The sequence below is a fragment of the Delphinus delphis genome, chromosome X (genome assembly GCF_949987515.2).
Source record: "Delphinus delphis chromosome X, mDelDel1.2, whole genome shotgun sequence".
NCBI classification, from domain to species: domain Eukaryota; kingdom Metazoa; phylum Chordata; class Mammalia; order Artiodactyla; family Delphinidae; genus Delphinus; species Delphinus delphis.
In genome coordinates this window covers 85,511,650-85,534,150 of record NC_082704.1, presented here as the reverse complement: position 1 = coordinate 85,534,150, position 22,501 = coordinate 85,511,650, and the positions used below count along the sequence as shown (strand labels likewise).

Below are 22,501 nucleotides of genomic sequence, written 5' to 3'. Positions count from 1 at the left end.
GTCCAGGAAGATCCCACATGCCGCGGAGCGGCTGGGCCCGTGAGCCATGGCCGCTGAGCCTGCACGTCCGGAGCCTGTGCTCTGCAATGGGAGAGGCCACAGCAGTGAGAGGCCCGCGTATCGAAAAAAAAAAAATGACAGAGTGTGCAACTTGGTGAGGCAGGGATGGAGGGTCTTCTGCCCAAGGAATGTGCACTCAACTCACAGGCAAAACTGGAGGCGAATCTATAAGAATCTAAGTCAGGGATTGGGCTACGCTGGCCTCTCTCTGGAGGAGCCCTTGCCCTGTCATCTGTCCCACTGAGTCCCTACTATCGCCCCTCCAGAATAAATTCACATGTCCAGCGAAACCTACCGAGAACACTCCCCAGGAAAATGATCAGAATGTGGGCTGATGCCTTCCTCCCACTGGACAGGCCTGGGGAGGGGGTTGGGAGGGACTAAAGGAAGCAGAAAAACTGCATCTCTGCCCAGGAGCAGCTGGGGTATCCTCAGGGCAGGAGTGAGGGACCCACATCTGACACCCTTGGACCTGGGCTATGGAAAGTGTCTCCTCTCTGTGCTGTCTATGCCCCAGTAGGTGATTTTGTCCAACCCCCTGCCTCCAGGTAGCCAGGTACCAGGACATACCAGCCGCACCAGCAGATTCAAAAGCCTAAGGGGAGAATTGTGTGTCCCAGGTTTCTTGGCAGATGGCCTAAGCTGCTTTCCTTTGCAGCTCTGCAGATTGAAAGGAATGAGGGTACAAGGGCCAATGGGGCCATGGGAACTTCTGGGACAGAGAAAGAACACCTGGTGAATTATTCAGGATTTGATGACCAGCATCTGGATTTTGCTACCCAGAGGCAGTGTGAATCTCAACATCCACCTGGAAGGGATGCTGAGCCTGGGCGTCACTGCAACCATTCCAGGGTACTGGGTACTGGATCCAGCTGACTTGGGCTGCTGTTGTAGGGACCAAGGTTACACAGCCCCATTAACACATCAGTTTCACTTCTGGGAAGCAGTGAAATAAAATTGCCATGCAAATCTCGTTCAAGTCTTCATAGCGACATATATTTTCTTTTCTCCTGGGTGAAAACCTAGAAGTGGAACAGCTGTTAAACCCTCCAACTTTGTTTTTATGGTAAGTGCATTGTTAGATTTTAAAGAAACTACCAAACTGTTTTCCAAATTGGTTGTACCAGTGTACCAGTCCACAGGGCACAGTAGATACTCCAGACAAAAAACCACACATGTATATAGACAACTGATTTTTTTAAGGTACAAAGGCATTGTGGTGGAGAAAGGATAGCCTTTTCAACAAATGGTGCTGGAGCAACTGGATATTCATTGCAAAAGAATGTACTTGGATCCATACCCTGCAATATATTCAAAAATTAACTCAAAATGGATCATAGACCTACATGTATAACCTAACAGTATAAAACTTCTAGAAGAAATCACAGGAAAAAATTTTGACATTGTTAGGCAAATATTTCTTTGTTTTGACAGCAAAACACAATTCATAAAAGAAAAAATAGATAAATTAGATTTTACCAAAACTGAAAAATCCATTCTTTAAAGGACACAGTTAAGATCATTAAAAAACAAGACACAGGGCTTCCCTGGTGGCGCAGTGGTTAAGAATCCGCCTGCCAATGCAGGGGACACGGGTTCAAGCCCTGGTCCAGGAGGATCCCACATGCTGTGGAGCAGCTAAGCCCATGTGCCGCAGCTGCTGAGCCTGCGCTGTGGAGCCCACGGGCCACGGCTACTGAAGCCCGAGTGCCTGGAGCCCATGCTCTGCGACAAGAGAAGCCACCGCAATGAGAAGCCCACACCACAATGAAGAGTAGCCCCCGCTTACTGCAACTAGAGAAAGCCCATGCACAGCAAAGAAGACCCAACACAGCCAAAAATAAATAAATAAATAAACTAAAGTACTCAAGAAATTGTTATAGTTAAAACAAAACAAAAAACAAGCCACAGTCTAGGAAAAGTCTTTGCAAAAACATGTATCTAAGTATAAAAAAGACTCACAAAACTCATCAATATGAAAATAGCCCAATAAAAAACGGGCAAAAGATTTGAGCAGAAGATATACAAATGACAAATACATGAAAAGGTGCTCAGCACCATTGTCATTAGGGGAATACAAATTTAAAGCATAAAGACATACCACTACACACTTAACTAAAATGGCTAAAATTAAAATGACTGCCCATAGCAGGTGTTGGCATAGATGTGGAAGAGCTGGAATGCCCATACACTGCTGATGGGAATGTAAAATGGTACAACCAATTTGGAAAACAGTTTGGTAGTTTCTTTAAAATCTAACAATGCACCTACCATAAAAACAAAGTTGGAGGGTTTAACAGCTATTCCACTTCTAGGTTTTCACCCAGGAGAAAAGAAAATATATGTCCCTATGAAGACTTGTACAAGATTTGCATGGCAATTTTATTTCTAATAGTCAAAAACTGAAAACAATTTAATGTCCATCAACAGGTGAATGAGGGACTTCCCTGGTGGTGCAGTGGATAAGACTCCATGCTCCCAATGCAGGGGGCCTGGGTGTGATCCCTGGTCAGGGAACCAGATCCCATATGCATGCTGCAACTAAGAGTTCGCATGCCACAACTAAGGAGCCAGCGAGCCACAACAAAGGAGCCTGCCTGCTGCAACTAAGACCCGGTGCAACCAAATAAATAAATAAATATTTTAAAAAACAGGTGACTGAATAAACAAATTGGAGTCCATACTACACAACATGGATAAATCTCAAAATAATTATACTGAGTGAAGGAAGACAGACAACCAGGGGTACATATAGTATGTTTCTATTTACATGAAACCTTATAAAATGCAAATTAATCTTCAGTGACAGAGAGCAAATCAGTGCTTGATTAGGTGTATGCAAGTGGGGATGAGAGAGTGATGAATGCTTACTAACTTGATTATGGTGAATATATTTATATATAATATAAACTTATCAAATTGTATACTTTAAATATGTACAATTTACTGTATGTCAATTATACCTCAATTAAGCTGTTTTTAAAAAACGTCATAGATAGCAGCAATCTGTATAATCAGTCATGCCAGAAATACATGCAAGAAAGTCTAAGATGTTGAGATATAAAACTGGCAGATATATTTTTCTGATCTCATACCCGGCAGCAATGATCTATCTTTAACACCAACTCTCAGATTCTGAGTTCCCCCGCTTCTCTCAAGTGATATAGTTATGATTTGTGCAAAATTCCATCTTTATGTTATACTTCAATATAAAGTTTACTCTTTTAAAAGAGAAGTGGAAATATACTATAGAGCAAAAGAATCTTCAGCTCAATGAACAATATTCTAGACAATATGGGAAACTCCCACAGCCACATAATGCTGGCCTTTTCATTCATCCATCCTGGAGTCAGAAGGTCCACAGCATCCTGGGTCCTGGTGCAGGCCTTGCCCTCACACAGGGGTCTGTCACCACCACCAGCACAGAGTCTCTCCTGTTCCCTTGTTGGAAAAGTGCTGAGCACAGAGACTTCCACCATCCTGGTTTCTCACACTATAGTCTGTAGCCCTGACAGTAGGCAAGTCCCTCCACACAACTGGCCACAGGCTTTCCTACTTGTAGATGTATTCCTCATTTACACGTGCTCTCTGCAGGTGCTGGGGTTTACAGTCTCCTCATGGGGTGGAGACTAGCATTGTGGTGAAGGATTAGCCAAACATGGTCTTCATTCCTCCCTCTACTATTTGTTGACTGTCTGACCTTAGGCAAATTCTGGCCTCTTGAATCTACATCTGTGACATCTATATCACATGCTCCTGGGAGCATTTGGGTTTCTTGTGAACCCAAAACAGAGTAAGCGCACAATACATGCATGGTATTATTATCACCATGTTCATCAGTCAATAATAACAACAGTCAATGTTCATAGATTACTCACTATGTGCCTAGCCCTATGCTAAGTGCTTTACAAGCACAAGTTACAATAGCCTTGTGAGGGAGGTGCAGTTATTACCTCATTTCACAGAGGAGGAAATGGAAAGTCAGGGAGGTTGAGTGACTTGCCCAAGGTCACTCAGTCATCAGGTGTTGGGGCAGGGAAGTGAACTCAGGTCTGTTTGCCTACAGAGCCCACATCCCTCCCACCAGGCTGCACTGTCTTCCACCCCATTCGGCCTCAAAGAGCTCCAGTCACTCCTTTCCAAACCCAGTGACCCCAGAACTTCAGAACAAGGCATCTGACTTACTCCTTGCAGTAGGCAGAATAATGGCCCCCAAAGATAGTAGGTCATAGTCCCTGGACACTGTAAATGTTACCTTACTTGGAAAATGGTTCTTTGCAAATATGATTAAGTTAAGGCTGTTGAGATGTGGAGATTATCCTGGATTATCTGGGTGGGTCCTAAATGCAACTACATGTATCTTCATAAGGGATGCATAAGAGATGCCCAGAGTCCAGGAGAGAGAGGAGATAAGGGAGTGGGAGGGAGAAGCAGAGAGAAGCAGCCAAGAATTGGAGCCAGACCAGGGGCTGGAGCCAGAATTGGAGTCGAAGCTGCTTTTGCTAAAGCAGCAGCAACTAAAGAAGTTGAAAAGATGCTGGTTATCTTAGGACTACTCACCTCCCTCCTTTCTTTCCTGTATGTGATAGCTCTGTCCATTAGGAAGTTCTTTGCTGGTGAGATTTGGAGAACAAATGTGCAGCTTCCCAGGAAGATAGTGGTGATCACTGGAGCCAACATGGGCATCAGTAAGGAGACGGCCAGGGAGCTCACTCGCAGAGGAGTATGCATTGCCTGCTGAGATGTACTGAAGTGGGAATCTGCTGCTAGTGAAATCTGAGCTAATACAAAGAACTCCCAGGTGCTGGTGTGGAAACTGGACCTATCCAGTACCAAATCCATCCGAGCTTTTGCTGAAAGCCTTCTGGCAGTGCAAAAGCAGCTCCATATTCTGATCAACAATACAGGAATGATGATGTGTCCATATTCCAAGACAGCTAACAGCTTTGAAACCCACCTGGGAATCAACTGCCTGGGCCACTTCCTTCTCACTTGCTCTCTCCTGGAGCAGCTGAAAGAGTCTGCTCTTGCACAGATGGTGAACCTGTCATCGGTGGCTCACCATGTTGACAAGATTCACTTCCAGGACCTTGAGAGTGAGAAGTGCTACAGCTGGGGCTTTGCATATTGCCACAGCAAAATGGCCAATATACTTTTTACTTGGGAGCTGGCCAAGAGGCTCCAACGGATGGGGGCCACCCTGTATGCAGTGCACCCAGGCATGGTCCACTCTGAGCTTGTCCAATACTCTTTCTTGCTGTGCCTGCTCTGGCAGCTCTTCTCCCTCTTTTTCAAATTGGTGTGGGAGAAGGGGGCGCAGACCAGACTGCACTGTGCCATAACTGAGGGCCTGGAGCCCCTGAGTGCCAAGTACTTCAATGACGGCAAGAGGACCTGGGTATCTCCAAGGGCCTGAAGTAACAAAATGGCTGAGTGCCTGTGGAATGTCAGCTGTGAGCTTCTAGATATCCAGTGGGAGTAGAGCTGGTGGAAGAGCCACAGCCTTATCAGGCCAAGTCCATGCCATAATGAAAGGGGACCAAGGAGAAGGGCCATCCTGAAGGATTTTCCTTCTGGTTTACTGCTGTTGCAAACCCTGCCCCGTTCTGATTCTCCTGACCCTTACCTTGGCACACCCAACGCTCTTGTGAAGCTGGCTTACAGCATGAGATGCTCACAACTGCAGAGGATTCTTCTCCAATAATTTCATGAATAGAGTGCTCTCTTGGGGCAGGAGGACTGGGAAGATCCCAGGTGGGCATGGGGAAGGCAGAAGAGCCTGGGAAATTGGGGGCAATTTCTTCATCAATACCAGAAATGCCAGCGAACATTTTCAGCTGAGGCGACAGGAGCATCAGGGTTACATATTTCCAGGGACTGTAAGACTCAAACTTTTGACTGATCTGTTTTCTCTTTTCTTCTTCTCTCTCTTTTCTTCTTCTTCTTCTCTTCTCTTTTCTTCTCTCTCTTCTCTTTTCTCTAGTCGCATCTCTTGAGTCTAGACAACTCAGGAAAATCTTGGCTAACCTTGGCCAACTTTAGTTCCTTCCTCTGAGCATCCTGAAGCCACTGTATGAAGCTGTACCTTCCCATTTTCTTTTTCCAGTTCTTTTTTTAAGGTTAAAAATATTGCCAGCCTTATTGAGATATAATTGACATATAACACTGTGTAAGTTAGGACCTCCATTTTCAATCATGCAGATTGTTTCTTTTTCTAAAGAGTTCCCTTTACCTCAATTTTTAGAGAAAATAAAAACTGAACGTGGAAGGAAAGAAGGGAGGGAGGGAGGGAGGAAGGGGGGAAGGAAGGGAGGGAAGGAAGGAAGGAAGGAAGAAAGGTGGAGAGAGATTTGAAGAGATACACAGAGGAGAAGGCAATGTGATAATGGAATAGAGAGATCTGAGGATGCTGGCCTTCAAGATTGGAATAATGCCACCTGAAGCCAAGGAATGATGTGAGTAGTCAGAAGCTGAAAGAGGCAAAAAATGAATTCTCCCTAGAACCTGTAGATAGAGTACAGCCCTTCTGACACCCTTGATTTAGGCCAGTGATGCTGATTTCAGGTTTATGACCTCCAAACTGTGGGAAAATAAAGCTCTATTGTTTTATGTCACCAAGTTTGTGGTCACTTGTTACAGCAGCCACAAGAAACTAATACCTGATTTTGCTACCTAAAAGTGGAATGCTGCTGTAACAAATACCTAAAAATATGAAAGTGGCTTTGGAATTGGCTAATGGGTAGAAGCTAGAAGAATGTTGAGAAGCTTAATAGAAATGTCCTAGATTGAATTGAAAAGACTGTCAGTAGAAATAACAACTTTGAAGGTGATTCTGGTGAGATCTCAGAAGGAAGTGAGGAGCATGGAAGAGAAAACCTACATCATCTTAGAGAATACATATATTGTCATAAGCAAAATCGTAGAAATATGAACATTAAAGGTGCTGTTGATAAGGGCTCAGAAGCAAATGAGGAACATGTTATTGGAAACTTAAGGAAAGACAATCCTTGTTACACTGGCAGAAAACTTAGTGAGTTGTGTCCTACAGTTGTGTGGAAATCAGAGCTTGTAAGAAATGAACTTGGATATTTAGCTGAGGAGATTTCCAAGCAAAGTGTTGAAGGTGTGGTCTGATTTATTCTTGCTGCATATAGTAAAATGTCAAAGGAATGAGGTAAATTGAGGGAAAAATGGTTAAGCAAAAGGGATCTAGGATTTGATAATTTGGGGAATTCTCAGTCTATCTAGATTGCAAAAGACATTAAATTAATAGATTCATTCTCAGAAAGGTGCACTCTGGAGAGAAAGTCAAGCGTGTGGCTGTGTTTGCTAGTACTGCAGAGATTTAGATGTGTGACTCGTGAATCTCTTCAACCATCTCAGCCATACCCAGGAATAGAGCTAGGATAATCTAGGAAAGATATATGGAGGACCATCTGGTCTAATGGTGTGAATCTCTGGACATACGTGGGAGACCCACACAATTTTTTATGTTATATCTTCAGAAACATGGACAGATTGAACTGAACGAAACAGAGGCAAGAAAAAATGAAGGATAGACTGCCAGACTCCCAAAATTCTACAGGCATCAAAAAGGCTGATAAAACTACTCAATTACAAACATATGCCACACTTCAAGAGAAAGGAAGAATGACTCTGAGGGCAGAGCTGTAGGTCCATAGGACAGAGCCTCAAGTCACAGAGGATTATTCCCAGGCCTTGAAACCCAATGGAATTTTCCCTGCTAGATTTCAAAATTGCTTAGGACCAATGACTCCTTCTTGCTTCCATTTCTCTTATTTGAAATGATAATGTCTATAGCTACTATTCTATGCCTGTCCCACCACTGTATTTTAGGAACAGTTAATTTGTTTTCTGGTGTCCAAGTCCAAAGAGGAATTTTGCCCCAGGATGGATGTACCCAGAGTACCACCCATATCTATTTTAGAAGATGATATTTGGTACTCTTGAGCTGATGATATTTAGATGAGATTTTAGACTTGAGCTGATACTGTGATGGATTGAGAATTTGGGGACTTGGGGATGGAGTGCATGTATTTTGCATGTGGGATGGACATGAATCCTTGGGGACCCGAGAGGAGACTTAATAGCAGGCCCCCCCAAAAGATAGCCACATCCTAATTCCTGGAACCTATGAGTATTACCTTTCAACAACAATAGAAAAGACTTTGCAGATGTGATTACATTAATGATCTTGAGATAGGGAGATTATCCTGGATTATCTGGGTGGGCCCTAAATGTATCATAAGTGTCCTTATCAGGGGAAAGCAGAGGGAGATTTGGCACAGACCAGGGAAGAAGGCAATATAACCATGGAGGCAGAGATTAGAATGATGCAGCCACAAGCCAAAGAATGCTGGCAGCCACCAGAAGCTGGAAGAGGCAACAAGAAGATTCTTTCCTAGAGCCTCTGGAAGGAGTGCAGCCCAGCTGACTCCTTGATTTCAGCCCAGAGAAACTAATTTCAGACTTCTGGCCTCCAGAACTGTGAGAAATAAAGGTCAGAATATTTCACTGAAACATTCAAAAACATACATACATGGAAACAACCTGTGTCCATCAACAGATGAATGGATAAATATGTGGCACATATATACAATGGAATATTACTCAGCCATAAAAAGAAATGAAATTGAGTTATCTGTAGTGAGGTGGATGGACCTAGAGCCTGTCATACAGAGCAAAGTAAGTCAGAAAGAGAAAAACAAATACCATATGCTAACACATATATATGGAATCTAAAAAAAAATTTTTTAATGGTCATGAAGAACCTAGGGGCAGGAAGGGAATAAAGATGCAGACCTGCTATAGAATGGACTTGAGGACACGGGGAGGGGGAAGGGTAAGCTGGGACGAAGTGAGAGAGTAGCATTGACATACATACACTACCAAATGTAAAATAGATCGGTAGTGGGAAGCAGCCGTATAGCACAGGGAGATCAGCTCGGTGCTTTGTGACCACCTAAAGGGGTGGGATAGGGAGGGTGGGAGGGAGGCTCAAGAGGGAGGGGATATGGGGATATAGGCGTACATATAGCTAACTCACTTTGTTATACAGCAGAAATAAGCACAACGTTGTAAAGCAATTATACTCCAATAAAGATGTTTTTAAAAACCAAAAAAATAATGCATACATACATTTCTATTGTTTTATGCCACAAAGTTTCTGATAATTTGTTACAGCAGCCACATAAAATTATGTGTGATTATAGAAGATTAAGTAAATTATGTTAAAGGTCCTTTGTAATTTTAAGATTCATTCATTCATTCAACCAACCAACAAATATTTGAGGCAATATAGAAGAGTAAGTAAAAGCACAGACTTTGGACTCAATTCAACTCGGGGGTGAACTCCAGTTCTGCTACCTACTGATCCTGTGACCTTGACCAGGTTGCTTAACTCTCAGCACCTCAGTCTCAGCATCTGCACACAGGGGATGATAACAGTACTTAAGGAGCAGTTGTGAAAATTAAATGGAATGATGCACATAAATGGCTTTGTGCTTGGCACATGGGTCATTGCCCTGTCCTCCTTGCCCTAAGAAGGAGGAGGAACTTAGATCAGGGCTGTGATGGAAAGCCCAGGGGATATTGGAGGCACTATTGGGGACCTATTGGGGGTGGGTGTAGGAAAGACTTCCTAGAAAAAAGTGACTTCCGGGCCCCCTGAGGTACGCAGCAAGCCCCAATTACATGGGTATTCTTTTTGATACTATTATTGTAAATATTAGTATTAAGGGATAAAGCATGTTTCTGGTTATCGGGTCTTCCAGAAAAAGCACATATCGAAAACGCACATATCGAAAACAGGTTTTTTTTCTTTAAGTTTAAAATTTTTAAGTTATTAGAGAGGTCCTAGGAGGCCCTAGGAAAGACCCCATATCTGAGGAAATTGGAGACTGATGGGAAGGATTTGAGATGGCAGCCTGCCTCAGATATACCATTTATTAAAATTAAACAGCAGAGGGTAGAAAAATGTAAGCTGAATGCAAAAGTAACATCTGAGCATGCGTGCTCACAGGCCTACGGAACCTCGAGTGGCCAATTCTGGTGGGAAGCAATCTTGCTTCAAGCCGGAAATTCGAAATCTCCGCCAACTTCGAAAAGGCGAGGAGCCTGGACTGACAAATCCCACTACCGCCTCACTTGCTCCACCTACTTTCCTGATCTCCGATTGGTCAGATCACGTTCATTAACGGCTCTGATTAGTTGATTGTTCTTGGGCAGTTGAATTCTGGGATTTCATCTCATTGTCGAGCAATGCTTCACTGCCGCTTCACCTCCGAGGTAAGTTCTCTCTGAGGGCCACTCTAGACAGGTTAAGGGGGGGAGCAAGTAGAAAAACCAAGAGCTCCTGCTGGTAATTAATGTGGTTGGGTATTTTCTGTACCTCCCAACATCCTCAAGATCGTTAGGACTGAGAGACGACTTAAAGCCTTTTGGGGTAATCCCCGTCAGGCAGACATAAAACTAAAACTGTCTTCAGTCTGTGAGACTCCCTAATTGCTCTTCCTGAGGGAAGCAAAACACCCCTCAGCCCCAGAAACCCCCAAATCAGCCAGACGCCCCTACATTTCCTCAACCAGAGATAATAGCCTTTGCCTAAGGGACTCTTTTATCGCCTTCTCTGGGATAAAGAAGCAATGTTCTTAGCCTAAGACCCCCCCCCGAGAGACTCCCAATGCCATCAGTTTGGGGTGCGCCAGACTGCTTCATTGAAACTTCCTACATTCTCAGCCTGAGTGATGGGTGGTCCTACAATCTCAGAGATTCCAGCTCTCTTCACTCTAATAATTTTCAAATAACGTAGTAATAGCCGTTTTAAAATCAAGGTATAGTTGATTTACAATATTATATTAATTTCAGGCATATAACATAATGATTCAATATTTTAATTGATTATACTCCTTTTTTTTTTTGCGGTATGCGGGCCTCTCACTGTTGTGGCCTCTCCCGTTGCGGAGCACAGGCTCCCGACGCGCAGGCTCAGCGGCCATGGCTCACGGGCCCAGCTGCTCCGCAGCATGTGGGATCTTCCCGGACCAGGGCATGCACCCGTGTCCCGTGCATCAGCAGGCGGACTCTCAACCACTGCCCCACCAAGGAGGCCCTACATAGCAGTTTTTATCTCTTAATCACCTACCCCTGTTTTTCCCCTCCCCTCTTCCCTCTCCTCACTGGTAACCACTAGTTTGTTCTCCATATCTGTGAGTCTGTTTCTTTTTTGTTATATTCATTTGTTTTATTTTTTTAATTCTGCATATAAGTGATAACATACAGTATTTGTCTTCTTCTGTCTGACTTATTTCACTAAGTATAGTATACTCCAGGTCCATACATGTTGTTGCCAATGAGAAAATTTTATTCTTTTTTATGGCTGAGTAGTATTCCATTGTCTAAATATACCACAGCTTTATCCATTTTCTGTTAATGGACACTTAGATTGCTTTCCATATCTTGGCTGTGTAAATAATGCTGCTATGCATATTGGGGTGCATGTGTCTTTTCAAATGAAAGTTTTTGGGGTTTTTTTTTTTTGATATATGCCCAGGAGTGGAATTGCTGGGTCATATTGTAGTCCTATTTTTAGTTTTTTGATGTACCTCCATACTGTTTCCCACAGTGGCTGTACCAATTTACATTCCCACCAACAATGTACAAGGGTACCCTTTTCTCCACATCCTCCCCAGTGTTTGTTGTTTGTGGTCTTTTTGATGGTAGTCACTGTGGCAGGTGTGAGGCAATATCTCTTTGTGGTTTTGATTTGTATTTCTCTAATGATTAGCGATATTGAGCATCTTTACATGGGCTTGTTGGCCATCTGTATGTCTTCTTCAGAAAAATGTCTATTCAGTTCTTCTGCCCATTTTTAAATAGGGTTGTTTGGGTTTTTTAATATATTGAGTTGTATAAGCTCTTTATGTAATTTGGATATTAACCCATTATCAGTCATATCATTTGCAAATATTTTCTCTCTTTCAGTAGGTTGTCTTTTTGTTTTGTCAGTGGTTTCCTTTGCTGCTCAAAGGCTTTTAAGTTTAACTAGGTCCCATTTTTTTAAATAAATTTATTTATTTATTTTTATTTTTGGCTGCTTTGGGTCTTCGTTGCTGCATGTGGGCTTTCTCTAGTTGAGGCGAGCAGGGCCTCAGGGCTTTTCATTGTGTTGGCTTCTCTTTGTTGCAGACCATGGGCTCTAGGTGTGCAGGCTTCAGTAGTTGTGGCACACGGGCTCAGCAGTTGTGGTCATGGACTCTAGAGCATGGGCTCAGTAGCTGTGGTGCACAGGCTTAGTTGCTCCACAGCATGTGGGATCTTCCTGGACCAGGGCTCGAACCCATGTCCCCTGCATTGGCAGTCAGATTCTTAACCACTGTGCCACCAGGGAAGTCCTAGATCCCATCTTTTAATTTTTGTTTTTGTTTCCTTTGCTGTAGGAGACAGGTCCAAATAAATATTGCTACAATTTATGTCATAGTGTTTTCTTCTATGAGTTTTATGGTTTCTGGTCTAACATTTAGGTCTTTAATCCATTTTGAATTTATTTTTGTATATGGTGTGAGAAAATGTTCTAATTTCATTCTTTTACATGTAGCTTTCCAATTTTCCTAGCACCACTTATTGAAGAGGCTGTCTTTCCCCCCTTGTATATTTTTATTTCCTTTGTCATAGATTAATTGACCATATGTGTGTGGGTTTATTTTTGGGCTTTCTATTCTGTTCCATTGATCTATGTGTCTGTTTTTGTGCCAGTACCATACTGTTTTGATTACTTTAGCTTTGTAGTATAGTCTGAAGATACCTCCAGCTACTAATTTGGGAGTGTGATACCTCCAGCTTTGTTCTTCTTTCTCAAGAATATTTTGGCTATTTGGGGTCTTTTGGGTTTCCATAAAAATTTTAAATTATTTGTTCTAAGGACTTCCCTGGTGGTCCAGTGGTTAAGATTCTGTGCTTTCACTGCAGGGGCGTAGGCTCAATCCCTGGTCAGGGAACTGAGATCCTGCATGCCATGTGGTGCAGCAAAAATAAATAAATAAATGATTAATTAATTAATTTGTTCAAGTTCTTTGAAAAATGCCATTGGTATTTTGATAGGGATTGCATCAAATCTGTAGATTGCCTTTGGTAGTATGGTCATTTTAACAATATTAATTCATCCAATACAAGATTCTTTCCATCTGTTTGTGTAGTCTTCGGTTTCTTTCACCAGTGCCTTATAGTTTTCCAAGTACAAGTCTTCTACCTGTTTAGTTATATTTGTTCCTAGGTATTTTATCCTTTCTGATGCAAATGTAAATGGTATTATTTCCTTAATTTCTCTTTCTTTCATTGTTTTTTAAAAATTTTTATTTATTTATTTATTTATTTTTGGCTGCATTGGGTCTTAGTTGCCGCACATGGGATTTTTCGTTGTGGCACGTGGGCTCTTTGTTGCAGTGCACGTGCTTCTCCCTAGTTGTGGTGTGCAGGCTCCAGAGCATGTGGGCGCAGTAGTTGCAGTGCACCGGCTCTCTAGTTGGGGCGTGTGGGCTCAGTAGTTGCAGTGCATGGGCTTCTCTAGTTGTGGCATGCAGGCTCCAGGGCACACGGGCTCAGTAGTTGCAATGTGCAGGCTCTCTAGTTGTGAGCCCATGGGCTCTGTAGTTGTGGAGCACAGGCTCCAGGGCATGTGGGCTCTGTAGTTGCAGCACAAGGCTCTCTTGTTGTGGCACGCAGGCTCAGTAGTTGTGGCACCCGGGCTTAGTTGCCCTGCGGTATGTGGGATCTTAGTTCCCTGACCAGGGATCGAACCCACATCCCCTGCATTGGAAGGTGGACACTTAACCACTGGACCACCAGGGAAGTCCCCACTGATAGTTCATTTTTATTGTATAGAAATGCAACAAATTTCTGTATATTGATTTTGTGGCCTTCAACTTAATGAATTCATTGATGAGCTCTAGTCGTTATTTTGGTGGCATCTTTAGGATTTTCTATGTGTAGTATCATGTCATCTGCAAATAGTGACAGTTTTACTTCTTTCTTTCTGATTTGGATTCCTTTTATTTCTTTTTCTTATCTCATTGCTGTGGCTAGGACTTCAAATACCGTGTTGAATAAAAGTAGCAAGAGTGGGCATCCTTGTCACATTCCTGATCTTAGAGGAAATGCTTTCAGCTTTTCACTGTTTTTTTAAACTTTTCTTGAGTATAGTTGATTTACAATGTTGTGTTACTTTCTGCTGTACATCAAAGTGTATGTGTATATACATATACATATATCAACTCTTTTTTTAGACTATTTTCCCATATAGATCATTACAGAGTATTGAGTAGAGTTCCCTGTGCTATATAGTAGGTCTTTATTAGTTATCTATTTTACATAGAGTAGTGTGTTTATGTCAATCTCAGTCTCCCAATTTATCCCTCCCCACTTTATCCCTGGTAACCATAAAATTGTTTTCTACATCTGTGACTATTTCTGTTTTATATATAAATTCCTTTGTACCATTTTTTTAGATTCCACATATAAGCTATATCATACAATATTTGTCCTTCTCTGTCTGACTTACTTCACTCAGTATGAAAATCTCTAGTTCCATCCATGTTGCTGCAAATGTTATATTTTGTTCTTTTTTATGGCTGAGTAATATTCCATTAAATATATGTACCACATCTTCTTTATCCATTCCTCTGTCGATGGACATTTAGGTTGCTTCCGTGTCTTGGCTATTGTAAATAGTGCTTCTATGAACATCGAGGTGCATGTATCTTTTTGAATTATGGTTTTCTCCAGGTATATACTCAGGAGTGGGATTTCTGGATCATATGGTAACTCTATTTTTAGTTTTTTAAGGAACCTCCATACTGTTCTCCATAGTAGCTGTACCAATTTACATTTCCACCAATATTCCCTTTTCTCCACACCCTCTCCAGCATTTATTGTTTGTAGATTTTTTGATGATGGCCATTCTGACCTGTGTGAGGTGATACCTCATTGTAGTTTTGATTTGCATTTCTCTAATAATTAATGATGTTGAGCATCTTTTCATGTGCTTTTTGGCCATCTGTATGTCTTCTTTGGAGAAATGTCTAGCTTTTCACTGTTGAGTATGATGTTAGCTATGGGCTTATTATATATGGCCTTTATTATGTTGAGGTATGTTTCCTCTATACCCACTTTTTTTTATAAAGTGTGTATAGAGTTTTTATAATAATTGGATGTTGAATTTTGTTAAAAGCTTTTTCTGCATCAATCTATTGAGATGATCTTATGATTTTTATTTTTCAATTTGTTAATGTGGTATATCACATGGATTGATTTTCAGATATTGAACTATCCTTGCATCCCTGGGATAAATCCCACTTGGTTATGATGTTTGATCCTTTTAATGTATTGTTGGATTCGGTTTGCTAATATTTTGTTGAGCGTTTTTGCATCTATAGTAATCACTGATATTGGCCTCTAATTTTCTTTTTTTGTGATATCTTTCTCTAGTTTTGGTATCAGGGTGATGCTGGCCTCATAGGATGAGTTCAGAAGTATTCCTTCCTCTACAATTTTTTGGAATAGCTTGAGAAGGATAGATGTTAATTCTTCTCTAAATGTTTGGTAGAATTCATGTGTGAAGCCATCTGGCCCTGGACTTTTGTCTTTTGGGAGTTTTTAATTACTAATTCAATTTCATTACTGGTATTTGGTCTGTTCATATTTTCTATTTCTTCCTGGTTCCATCTTGGGAGATTGTACATTTCTAGGAATTTGTCTGTTTCTTCTAGGTTGTCCATTTTATTGATGTATAGTTTTTATAGTAATTTCTTATGATCCTTTGTATTTCTGTGGTGTTGGTTGTAACTTCTCGTTTTTCATTTCTGACTTTATTGATTTGGCCTTAGTAATAACCTTTAAATTCACTCATGTTAGGGATCTTCATTTCTTTTCAACAGAGCAAAACCCCACATCCCTCTGCCTGAAAACTGAAACCCTTCAGTCAGAGACACCATATGATCTCCGGGACTTACCTCCCCCGCTTTGCCTCAAAACATCCCCCCTCAGTAAAACTATACATTCACTTCACTGCTTCCCCAACAAGGGTCTTCATATCTTTCCTTCAGGATAAGCCGAACTCCAGGAAAACTACTAACAACAGTAACCCCCCTCAAAGACTCAATGCTGCTTTGATCATGCCCACAGAAAACATGTCATCCCTAATCAGTCCTTCTCCCAGAGACCTCCAGCCCCCTATTCTCATCTTATTTCCCCACCCCCATGTCCTTACTCAGGGACAGATAAGCCAAGGATGGAGAAAAGTAGAACCTTAATTACAGGTGACTAACTGAGTGTGGCCTTCCCTCAGCACTTTCTCTCCCAACAGAACTTTTGGCCTTGTGGCTGGACAGATCCAGGATGTGTTCCTCGAGATCAGACCAATCCCAGGACCATGAACAGAGGCAGGTCCTTTGAAAAGAGCCCCAGGGAAGATAGCCAGAAATCAGAGAAGAACTCCAAGGTGAGGTGATCTGGAGGGGGCAGAGGAGTGGACCAGGGGACAGTGTAGGGTGGCTAGATTTCTGAGGAGAGGAGGTCAGAGGCACTGGGAACAAGGAGCAGCATGTCACGAGGACATCCAGAGCTTCCCACCCTCACTCTGTCCTTGCCTAGCATCCCTGGGTACAAGATCTGTGACCTTGTACTGGATTGGTTGACTCTCAGTCTATTCCAGAAGGTGAGAGGAGAGGATGCCACCAGCCTTAAGCACCTACTGCATGCCAGGTGAGAACCTAGGCAACGTTACCCATGTTCTGTCAGTTAGCCATGACATCAGCCAGGAAGGATTATTATCTCCAGTTTACAGATCTAACATGGAGGTCCTGCAGCCAAGGAAGAGTTCCTGGCTGAGTGTCAGACATGTTTAGCTGAGTCATTGCTAGGATTTATTCTTCTTTCTTTTCTAGGCTTTCAAGGATATTTCCAAATACTTCTCTAAGAAAGAATGGGCAGATCTGGGTTACTCAGAGAAAATCACCTATGTGTATATGAAGAGAAACTATGACATCATGACTGATCTAGGTAACAGGAAGTTCTGCATCCAGACAAGGCTGGGAACAAATGACCATCCCTCTTTACATGCCATGGCTTCTTCTTAGGCTGTGGCAATTGTCCCACATTTGTCCTTTTGTGTGGGAAGAAATCCCAGGGCAGCTTCCAGGCATTCTTCTCTTTTACTGATATGTCCTGTGCAAGGCTGTGGACTGGGAGTGGCCACAGAGATGATCTGTCCTGGATCCTGTGCACTTCTCTCCCACTGGCCCTGATTCAGAACCCCCCTCCCCCAGCTGATTAGCTTTACTGTTGGTGCTGTGTCACAGCATTCTACCCTCCTCTCAGGTTGCCTGTTAAGAAACAAATATTTTGCGTCATTCTAGGTCTCAAGACTACCCTACCAACTTTCATGTGTCCTAAAAAACGAGCCACAAAATCCAACGGGCATGATTCTAAAGATCAGAACCCCAGGAATCTGCGTAAGTGACAGAAAAGGGTCTCCTGAAGCCTGTCTACTTTGGGGTCCAGATGGGGAAAATTTAAAGTGTAAATCTACCCAAAACTTCTAAAATAATAGAGCATAGGTATTGGATAACTATCTTAAGAGAGAAAGTGATTAACATTATGTAATGACATATGGCTATTTCTCTGTGTTTTTTACCAAAACCAAATAGTTGTCTCACTCCTAATTGAACCTGATTCTATGTGTTGAGTTTGAGAGAGAGTCTGAGAGAGCAGTCCTCTGCACATTGACCTTTCCTACTTGTCAGTGAGCAGAGGCAACGTAGGGTTAAAAAAGTGACAGATTCTAGATATCTTTGTGAATTTCAGCAGTGTATGTACTCACTTAAAAAGGGGATAGGATACGTTCACTTGCTCTTTTGCTCTGACAGCACAGTTGTAAGAAGACAGGGTCAGAATGTTCAAAGTGTCTCCAATAGACCTTTGACTCTCCAGCTAAACAGGACAGATTCCACAAGCTCCCAAAATTACTGCGAGAGGACTGAAAATCCAGTGCTTGAGTATCTACAAAGTTCTTGACATTTAAGAGGTGTTCTTATACTGGAAACATCCCAGAACCGCTGGATTAAATCATCCATGGTTCATCATACACTTAACAGTTTCATTGAGGCATACTATAAAATTCACCATTTTAAGTATACAGTGATTTTTGGTTAAAGACCAGTCTATTTAATTCTTTGGGGAAACAAGTAAGAAATATGTAGTGAATAGGATGAGGCAGTGATGGGGTTTAGTTCGCTTTTTATAAATCATCAGAAGGAAAATTATGAATTGATGCTGCAAATAAATGTATAAACCGTTATAATTCAGAGGCTTGTCTCAAAGTAACTCCTTGACGGTGAGTGGACTCATAACCCTCTGCTGCAGAATTCTGATACTACAGGAGTCTCTCTGCAGTTTGGGAATATTTACCAACAAAGAAAAATTCTGATTTGTCGCCTTCTTTTATTGTTATTTTTTTTTTAATTTTTTTTTTTTTTTTGCTGTACGCGGGCCTCTCACTGTTGTGGCCTCTCCCGTTGCGGAGCACAGGCTCCGGACACGCAGGCTCAGCGGTCATGGCTCACGGGCCCAGCTGCTCCACGGCATGTGGGATCTTCCCGGACTGGGGCACGAACCCGTGTCCCCTGCATCAGCAGGCAGACTCTCAACCACTGCGCCACCAGGGAAGCCCCTGTCACCTTCTTTTAGATGAACCTGCTCAGGAGGCTTCCAACATGCGAGAGAGAAAACACCTGAAGGTGACTGCCTCCCAAATCCAGAGGACCAGAGACCGTTTATCTCTCCATGGATGTGAATATTGGTAAAAGTGGGAAAATATTGAGAATGACCTGGCCCTCACTGCCTCCCTTTCCTGATCTCTTTATCACAATGCCTGATGTAGTATTGAGAGCTTAATAGTAATTAACAACAGTTGTGATAGCTGATACTTCTTTTGTTTTCATAGTGATGCCAGACTTATTTTAGGCAATTCACATGGATTAATTTATTTAGTCCCTAAGAAAACCTCTATGACATTGCTACTATTATTATCCCCAAATAATAATGAGGATATTATTATTATTAAATAATAATAACAAACATGCGGGTATTGTGGTATAGAGATGTTAAATAATTTGCTTGAGACCACAGTGGCAGTGGTCGTAGTCTAACCCAAAGCCCCAAACCATTTCCAAATTCGTGAATTTTTCGTATGTTTCTGAAGCTCAGGCATTTCCCCTAGGGCTAAACTCGCAGATGCTGCTGATGCTTCTGTTTAGATGCCCAGTCTCACAACAGGAAGTACCAGCTCCCATCTGCTCAGTCAAAGGGCCCCTTTCACATTGCTTGGGAATCGCCTGGACTGTTGGCACCTCCCTTCTGTGAGCTCCTTCGGGGCCTTGTCTGCACCTGAGGCATCTCTGAAGCCTCAGTCCCAGCCCAGGGGGACCCTTAGAGGGTTCTTGAATAAGTTCTTCCACAATTGCAGATTAAACTCTAGTTTAGAGGGTAAAGGGATCTGGCGGGTGCGTTGCCAGTGTGGACACGGTTGAGGAGAGAATTCAAAGAAGGATCATAAAAGAAAATATTCATTTTTATTATTACCACGTTTAAACAGCATTTGTAAGCTCAGAAATTTCTTTCATTTAGCTTGTTTTACAGTTATTGTTCACTGATTCATAAATGAGGGAGCTGGTTATACTGTTATTGCTCACTGTTTCATAAACAAAGGAGCTGAATGAAGGTTAGCTTGAGGTTGTTGGTCAGTGACACACCCTGACACCAGTAGAATTGGTAGAGGAACCACCTCGCTTAATTCCAATTGAAATGTTCTTGCCAGGGTAGGACAGGATGTCACATCTGGCACCACTTTCTTGGCTGTCTACATGAATTTCCGTGAACCATTCCTTTCTTCTCCCTTCCCTATATTCATCCCCCCACACCATTTGCTAGCAGTGTTTTGTCCCTTCTGTACATTGTTCCATTTACTCTCCCAGCAGCTGTCTACTAGCTTATATTCGATCCCTTATATTTTATAGAAGCCCCTCCTCACCTTTACAGACCTCGTGGATTGTTAAGAGTGCTCTGCTTCCCCAAATCTTCCATGTACCACAGTCCTGCTCACATGGAGACTCCTCTTGGCGAGAGTGTCAGTCTGGAAAGAGTGTGAAGACAAGCATTCTAGTCTTGGAAACACCCTTCATGTAGACCATTCCTTTTCCTTCTAACTTCCCAGGTTTCTTGTAATTTAGGTACAGGTAATATAATGATCTCCCAGACTTGTTGAGAACTTTAATTAAGGTACTGCGCACAAAGACACTTTGTAAGCTCTAAAGCACTCGAGAAATGCCATTGATACTCTTTGTATGTGACCTTCACATTTAGAAGGTGATGCCCAAGAAGTCCAAAAAGAAAAAAAATCCTTCGAAGTTAGTACCAGTAACATCAGGCTCAGAGTAGGCTCAGGAACAGCTGTGCCCCCCGGGAAAAGCAAATACCTCTGGTCAGCAGAGTAAGAAAACATCAGGTAAGAGGAAACTCTTTGCGAACAACTCCTCTGGCTTCCCTGGCCATGTTCAAGTGCATGGGCTAGGTGTGGGAGATGGATCCTGGACAGGCCTGGGGCCAGGCTGGGCTGAGGAGCTCACCCAGCTCCAGCTGAAACATTAGAACTGACTTCCAGGGAATTTCCTGGTGGTCCAATGGTTAGGACTTGGCGCTTTCACTGCCGGAACCCAGCTTCGATCCCTGGTCAGGGAACTAAGATCCCACAAGCTGCATGGCACAGCCAGAAATTAAAAATAAACAAAACGGGGCTTCCCTGGTGGCACAGTGGTTGGGAGTCTGCCTGCTTATGCAGGGGACACGGGTTCGAGCCCTGGTCTGGGAGGATCCCACATGCCGCGGAGCAACTAGGTCCGTGAGCCACAACTACTGAGCCTGCGCGTCTGGAGCCTGTGCTCCGCAACGAGAGAGGCCACGACAGTGAGAGGCCTGCGCACCGCGATGAAGAGTGGCCCCCCGCTTGCCACAACTAGAGAAAGCCCTCGCACAGAAACAAAGACCCAACACAGCCAAAAATAAAAATAAATAAATTTAAAAAGAAGGCTCAACATTTTAAATAAATAAATAAACAAAACAAGGCCAAAAAAACTGACTTCCAGAGTCACAGACTTGAGTTTCATCGATATGAAAGCTGTGTAACTCAGGGCAAGCCTTCCAAATTCTCTGAGCTCCAGTTCCTAGTCCATAAAACGGAAATAAAGAATCAGAGTTCACAGGTTATTCAAAGGTGTTCAATTCAAGGAACTTCCCTGGCGGTCCTGTGGTTAAGACTCCACGCTTGCACTGCAGGGGGCACGGTTTCCATCCCTGGTGGAGATCCTGCATGCCGCGCACAGAGCAGCCCAAAAAAAAGTGTTCAATTGAGTCTACAAGCCCTGATGCCATGAAAGGTGCTCAGGTCACTATTCCGTCCGTGATAACCTGGGAACATATCTTACTCGGAGTTTTATCCCCACCTTCAGCTCAATGCCTGGCATACAATATGCCCTTAACAAATACGTGCTGAATGAAAGAAGGTCGGAATAAATGTTCTGGTGAGGAAAGAGGTTGGGAATCTAAATCTGACAATGGAAGGAGCCGGAAGCTAAAACTCTAACTGGCGTTTGGTGTGTGTTGGTGCAGGTTTAGTATCTCAGCCTCTCTGAGCCAGAAGGTGTGGGGAAAAGACTATGTAAAAGGCCTGTGGTCACTTGGGAGGGAGGAGGCATTTCCTTATCTGACAAAACAGGGCCCAACACTCCCTAACCCACCCAACCCCCATTTACAAACTCTTTTCCATCACAGGACACAGGAGAAGGGAGATTAATGTCTGGACCCACAGACTGCGGGAAAGAAAGAACTTGGTGGTCTATAAAGAGATCAGTGATTCCGAAGAAGATGACTAACTCTGTAAGTGACCTTTCAGTCCATCCCCACATCCCCGCAAAATGCACTGTTCTCTTATGGTACTTGTACCCCATCTTGTTGCTTGTTCCCAAATCATTCCTTTCTCCCTGTCCCTTGGGATGCAGCTCTGAGGCTAAATGAGGAGGCTTCCTGTGCTTTTTCTACTCCCTGCTCTGTATATCCAGAGATCTTCCCTCCCCAGGATGCTGTGGGCTCCCAAACCCCAGGTCATCTACTGGCGTATAGGCCACACCTTCCTCTAGCCTAGAAACTCATAGGACAGATGAGGGAGTTGCTGTAGCCTGAGCAGAAGTTTGGCCTTTAGGAGCAGCGGGAGGAGCACATAGACCACAAGGCAAGGTGGAATCGGAGTGCACAGGGCTATGCAGGTCAGAGTTAAGTAGTGATTTTTCAGTCAATGGGAGCTCATCGCCACTTATTT

At 43.0% G+C, this 22,501-nt stretch overlaps 1 protein-coding gene and 1 pseudogene across 1 annotated transcript; both read left to right on the top strand.

The window, feature by feature from the left end:
* The first annotated feature begins 4,594 nt into the window (after positions 1-4,594).
* Positions 4,595-5,542, top strand: LOC132418330 (retinol dehydrogenase 12 pseudogene; annotated as a pseudogene).
* Positions 5,543-16,504: 10,962 nt separating this feature from the next.
* LOC132418199 (protein SSX1-like) lies at positions 16,505-22,058 on the top strand. Its single transcript, XM_060002055.1, is given in 5 exon segments — positions 16,505-16,573; positions 17,019-17,133; positions 18,820-18,869; positions 20,494-20,635; positions 21,958-22,058. Coding segments are annotated over 5 exon segments (477 nt in total).
* Positions 22,059-22,501: the final 443 nt, after the last annotated feature.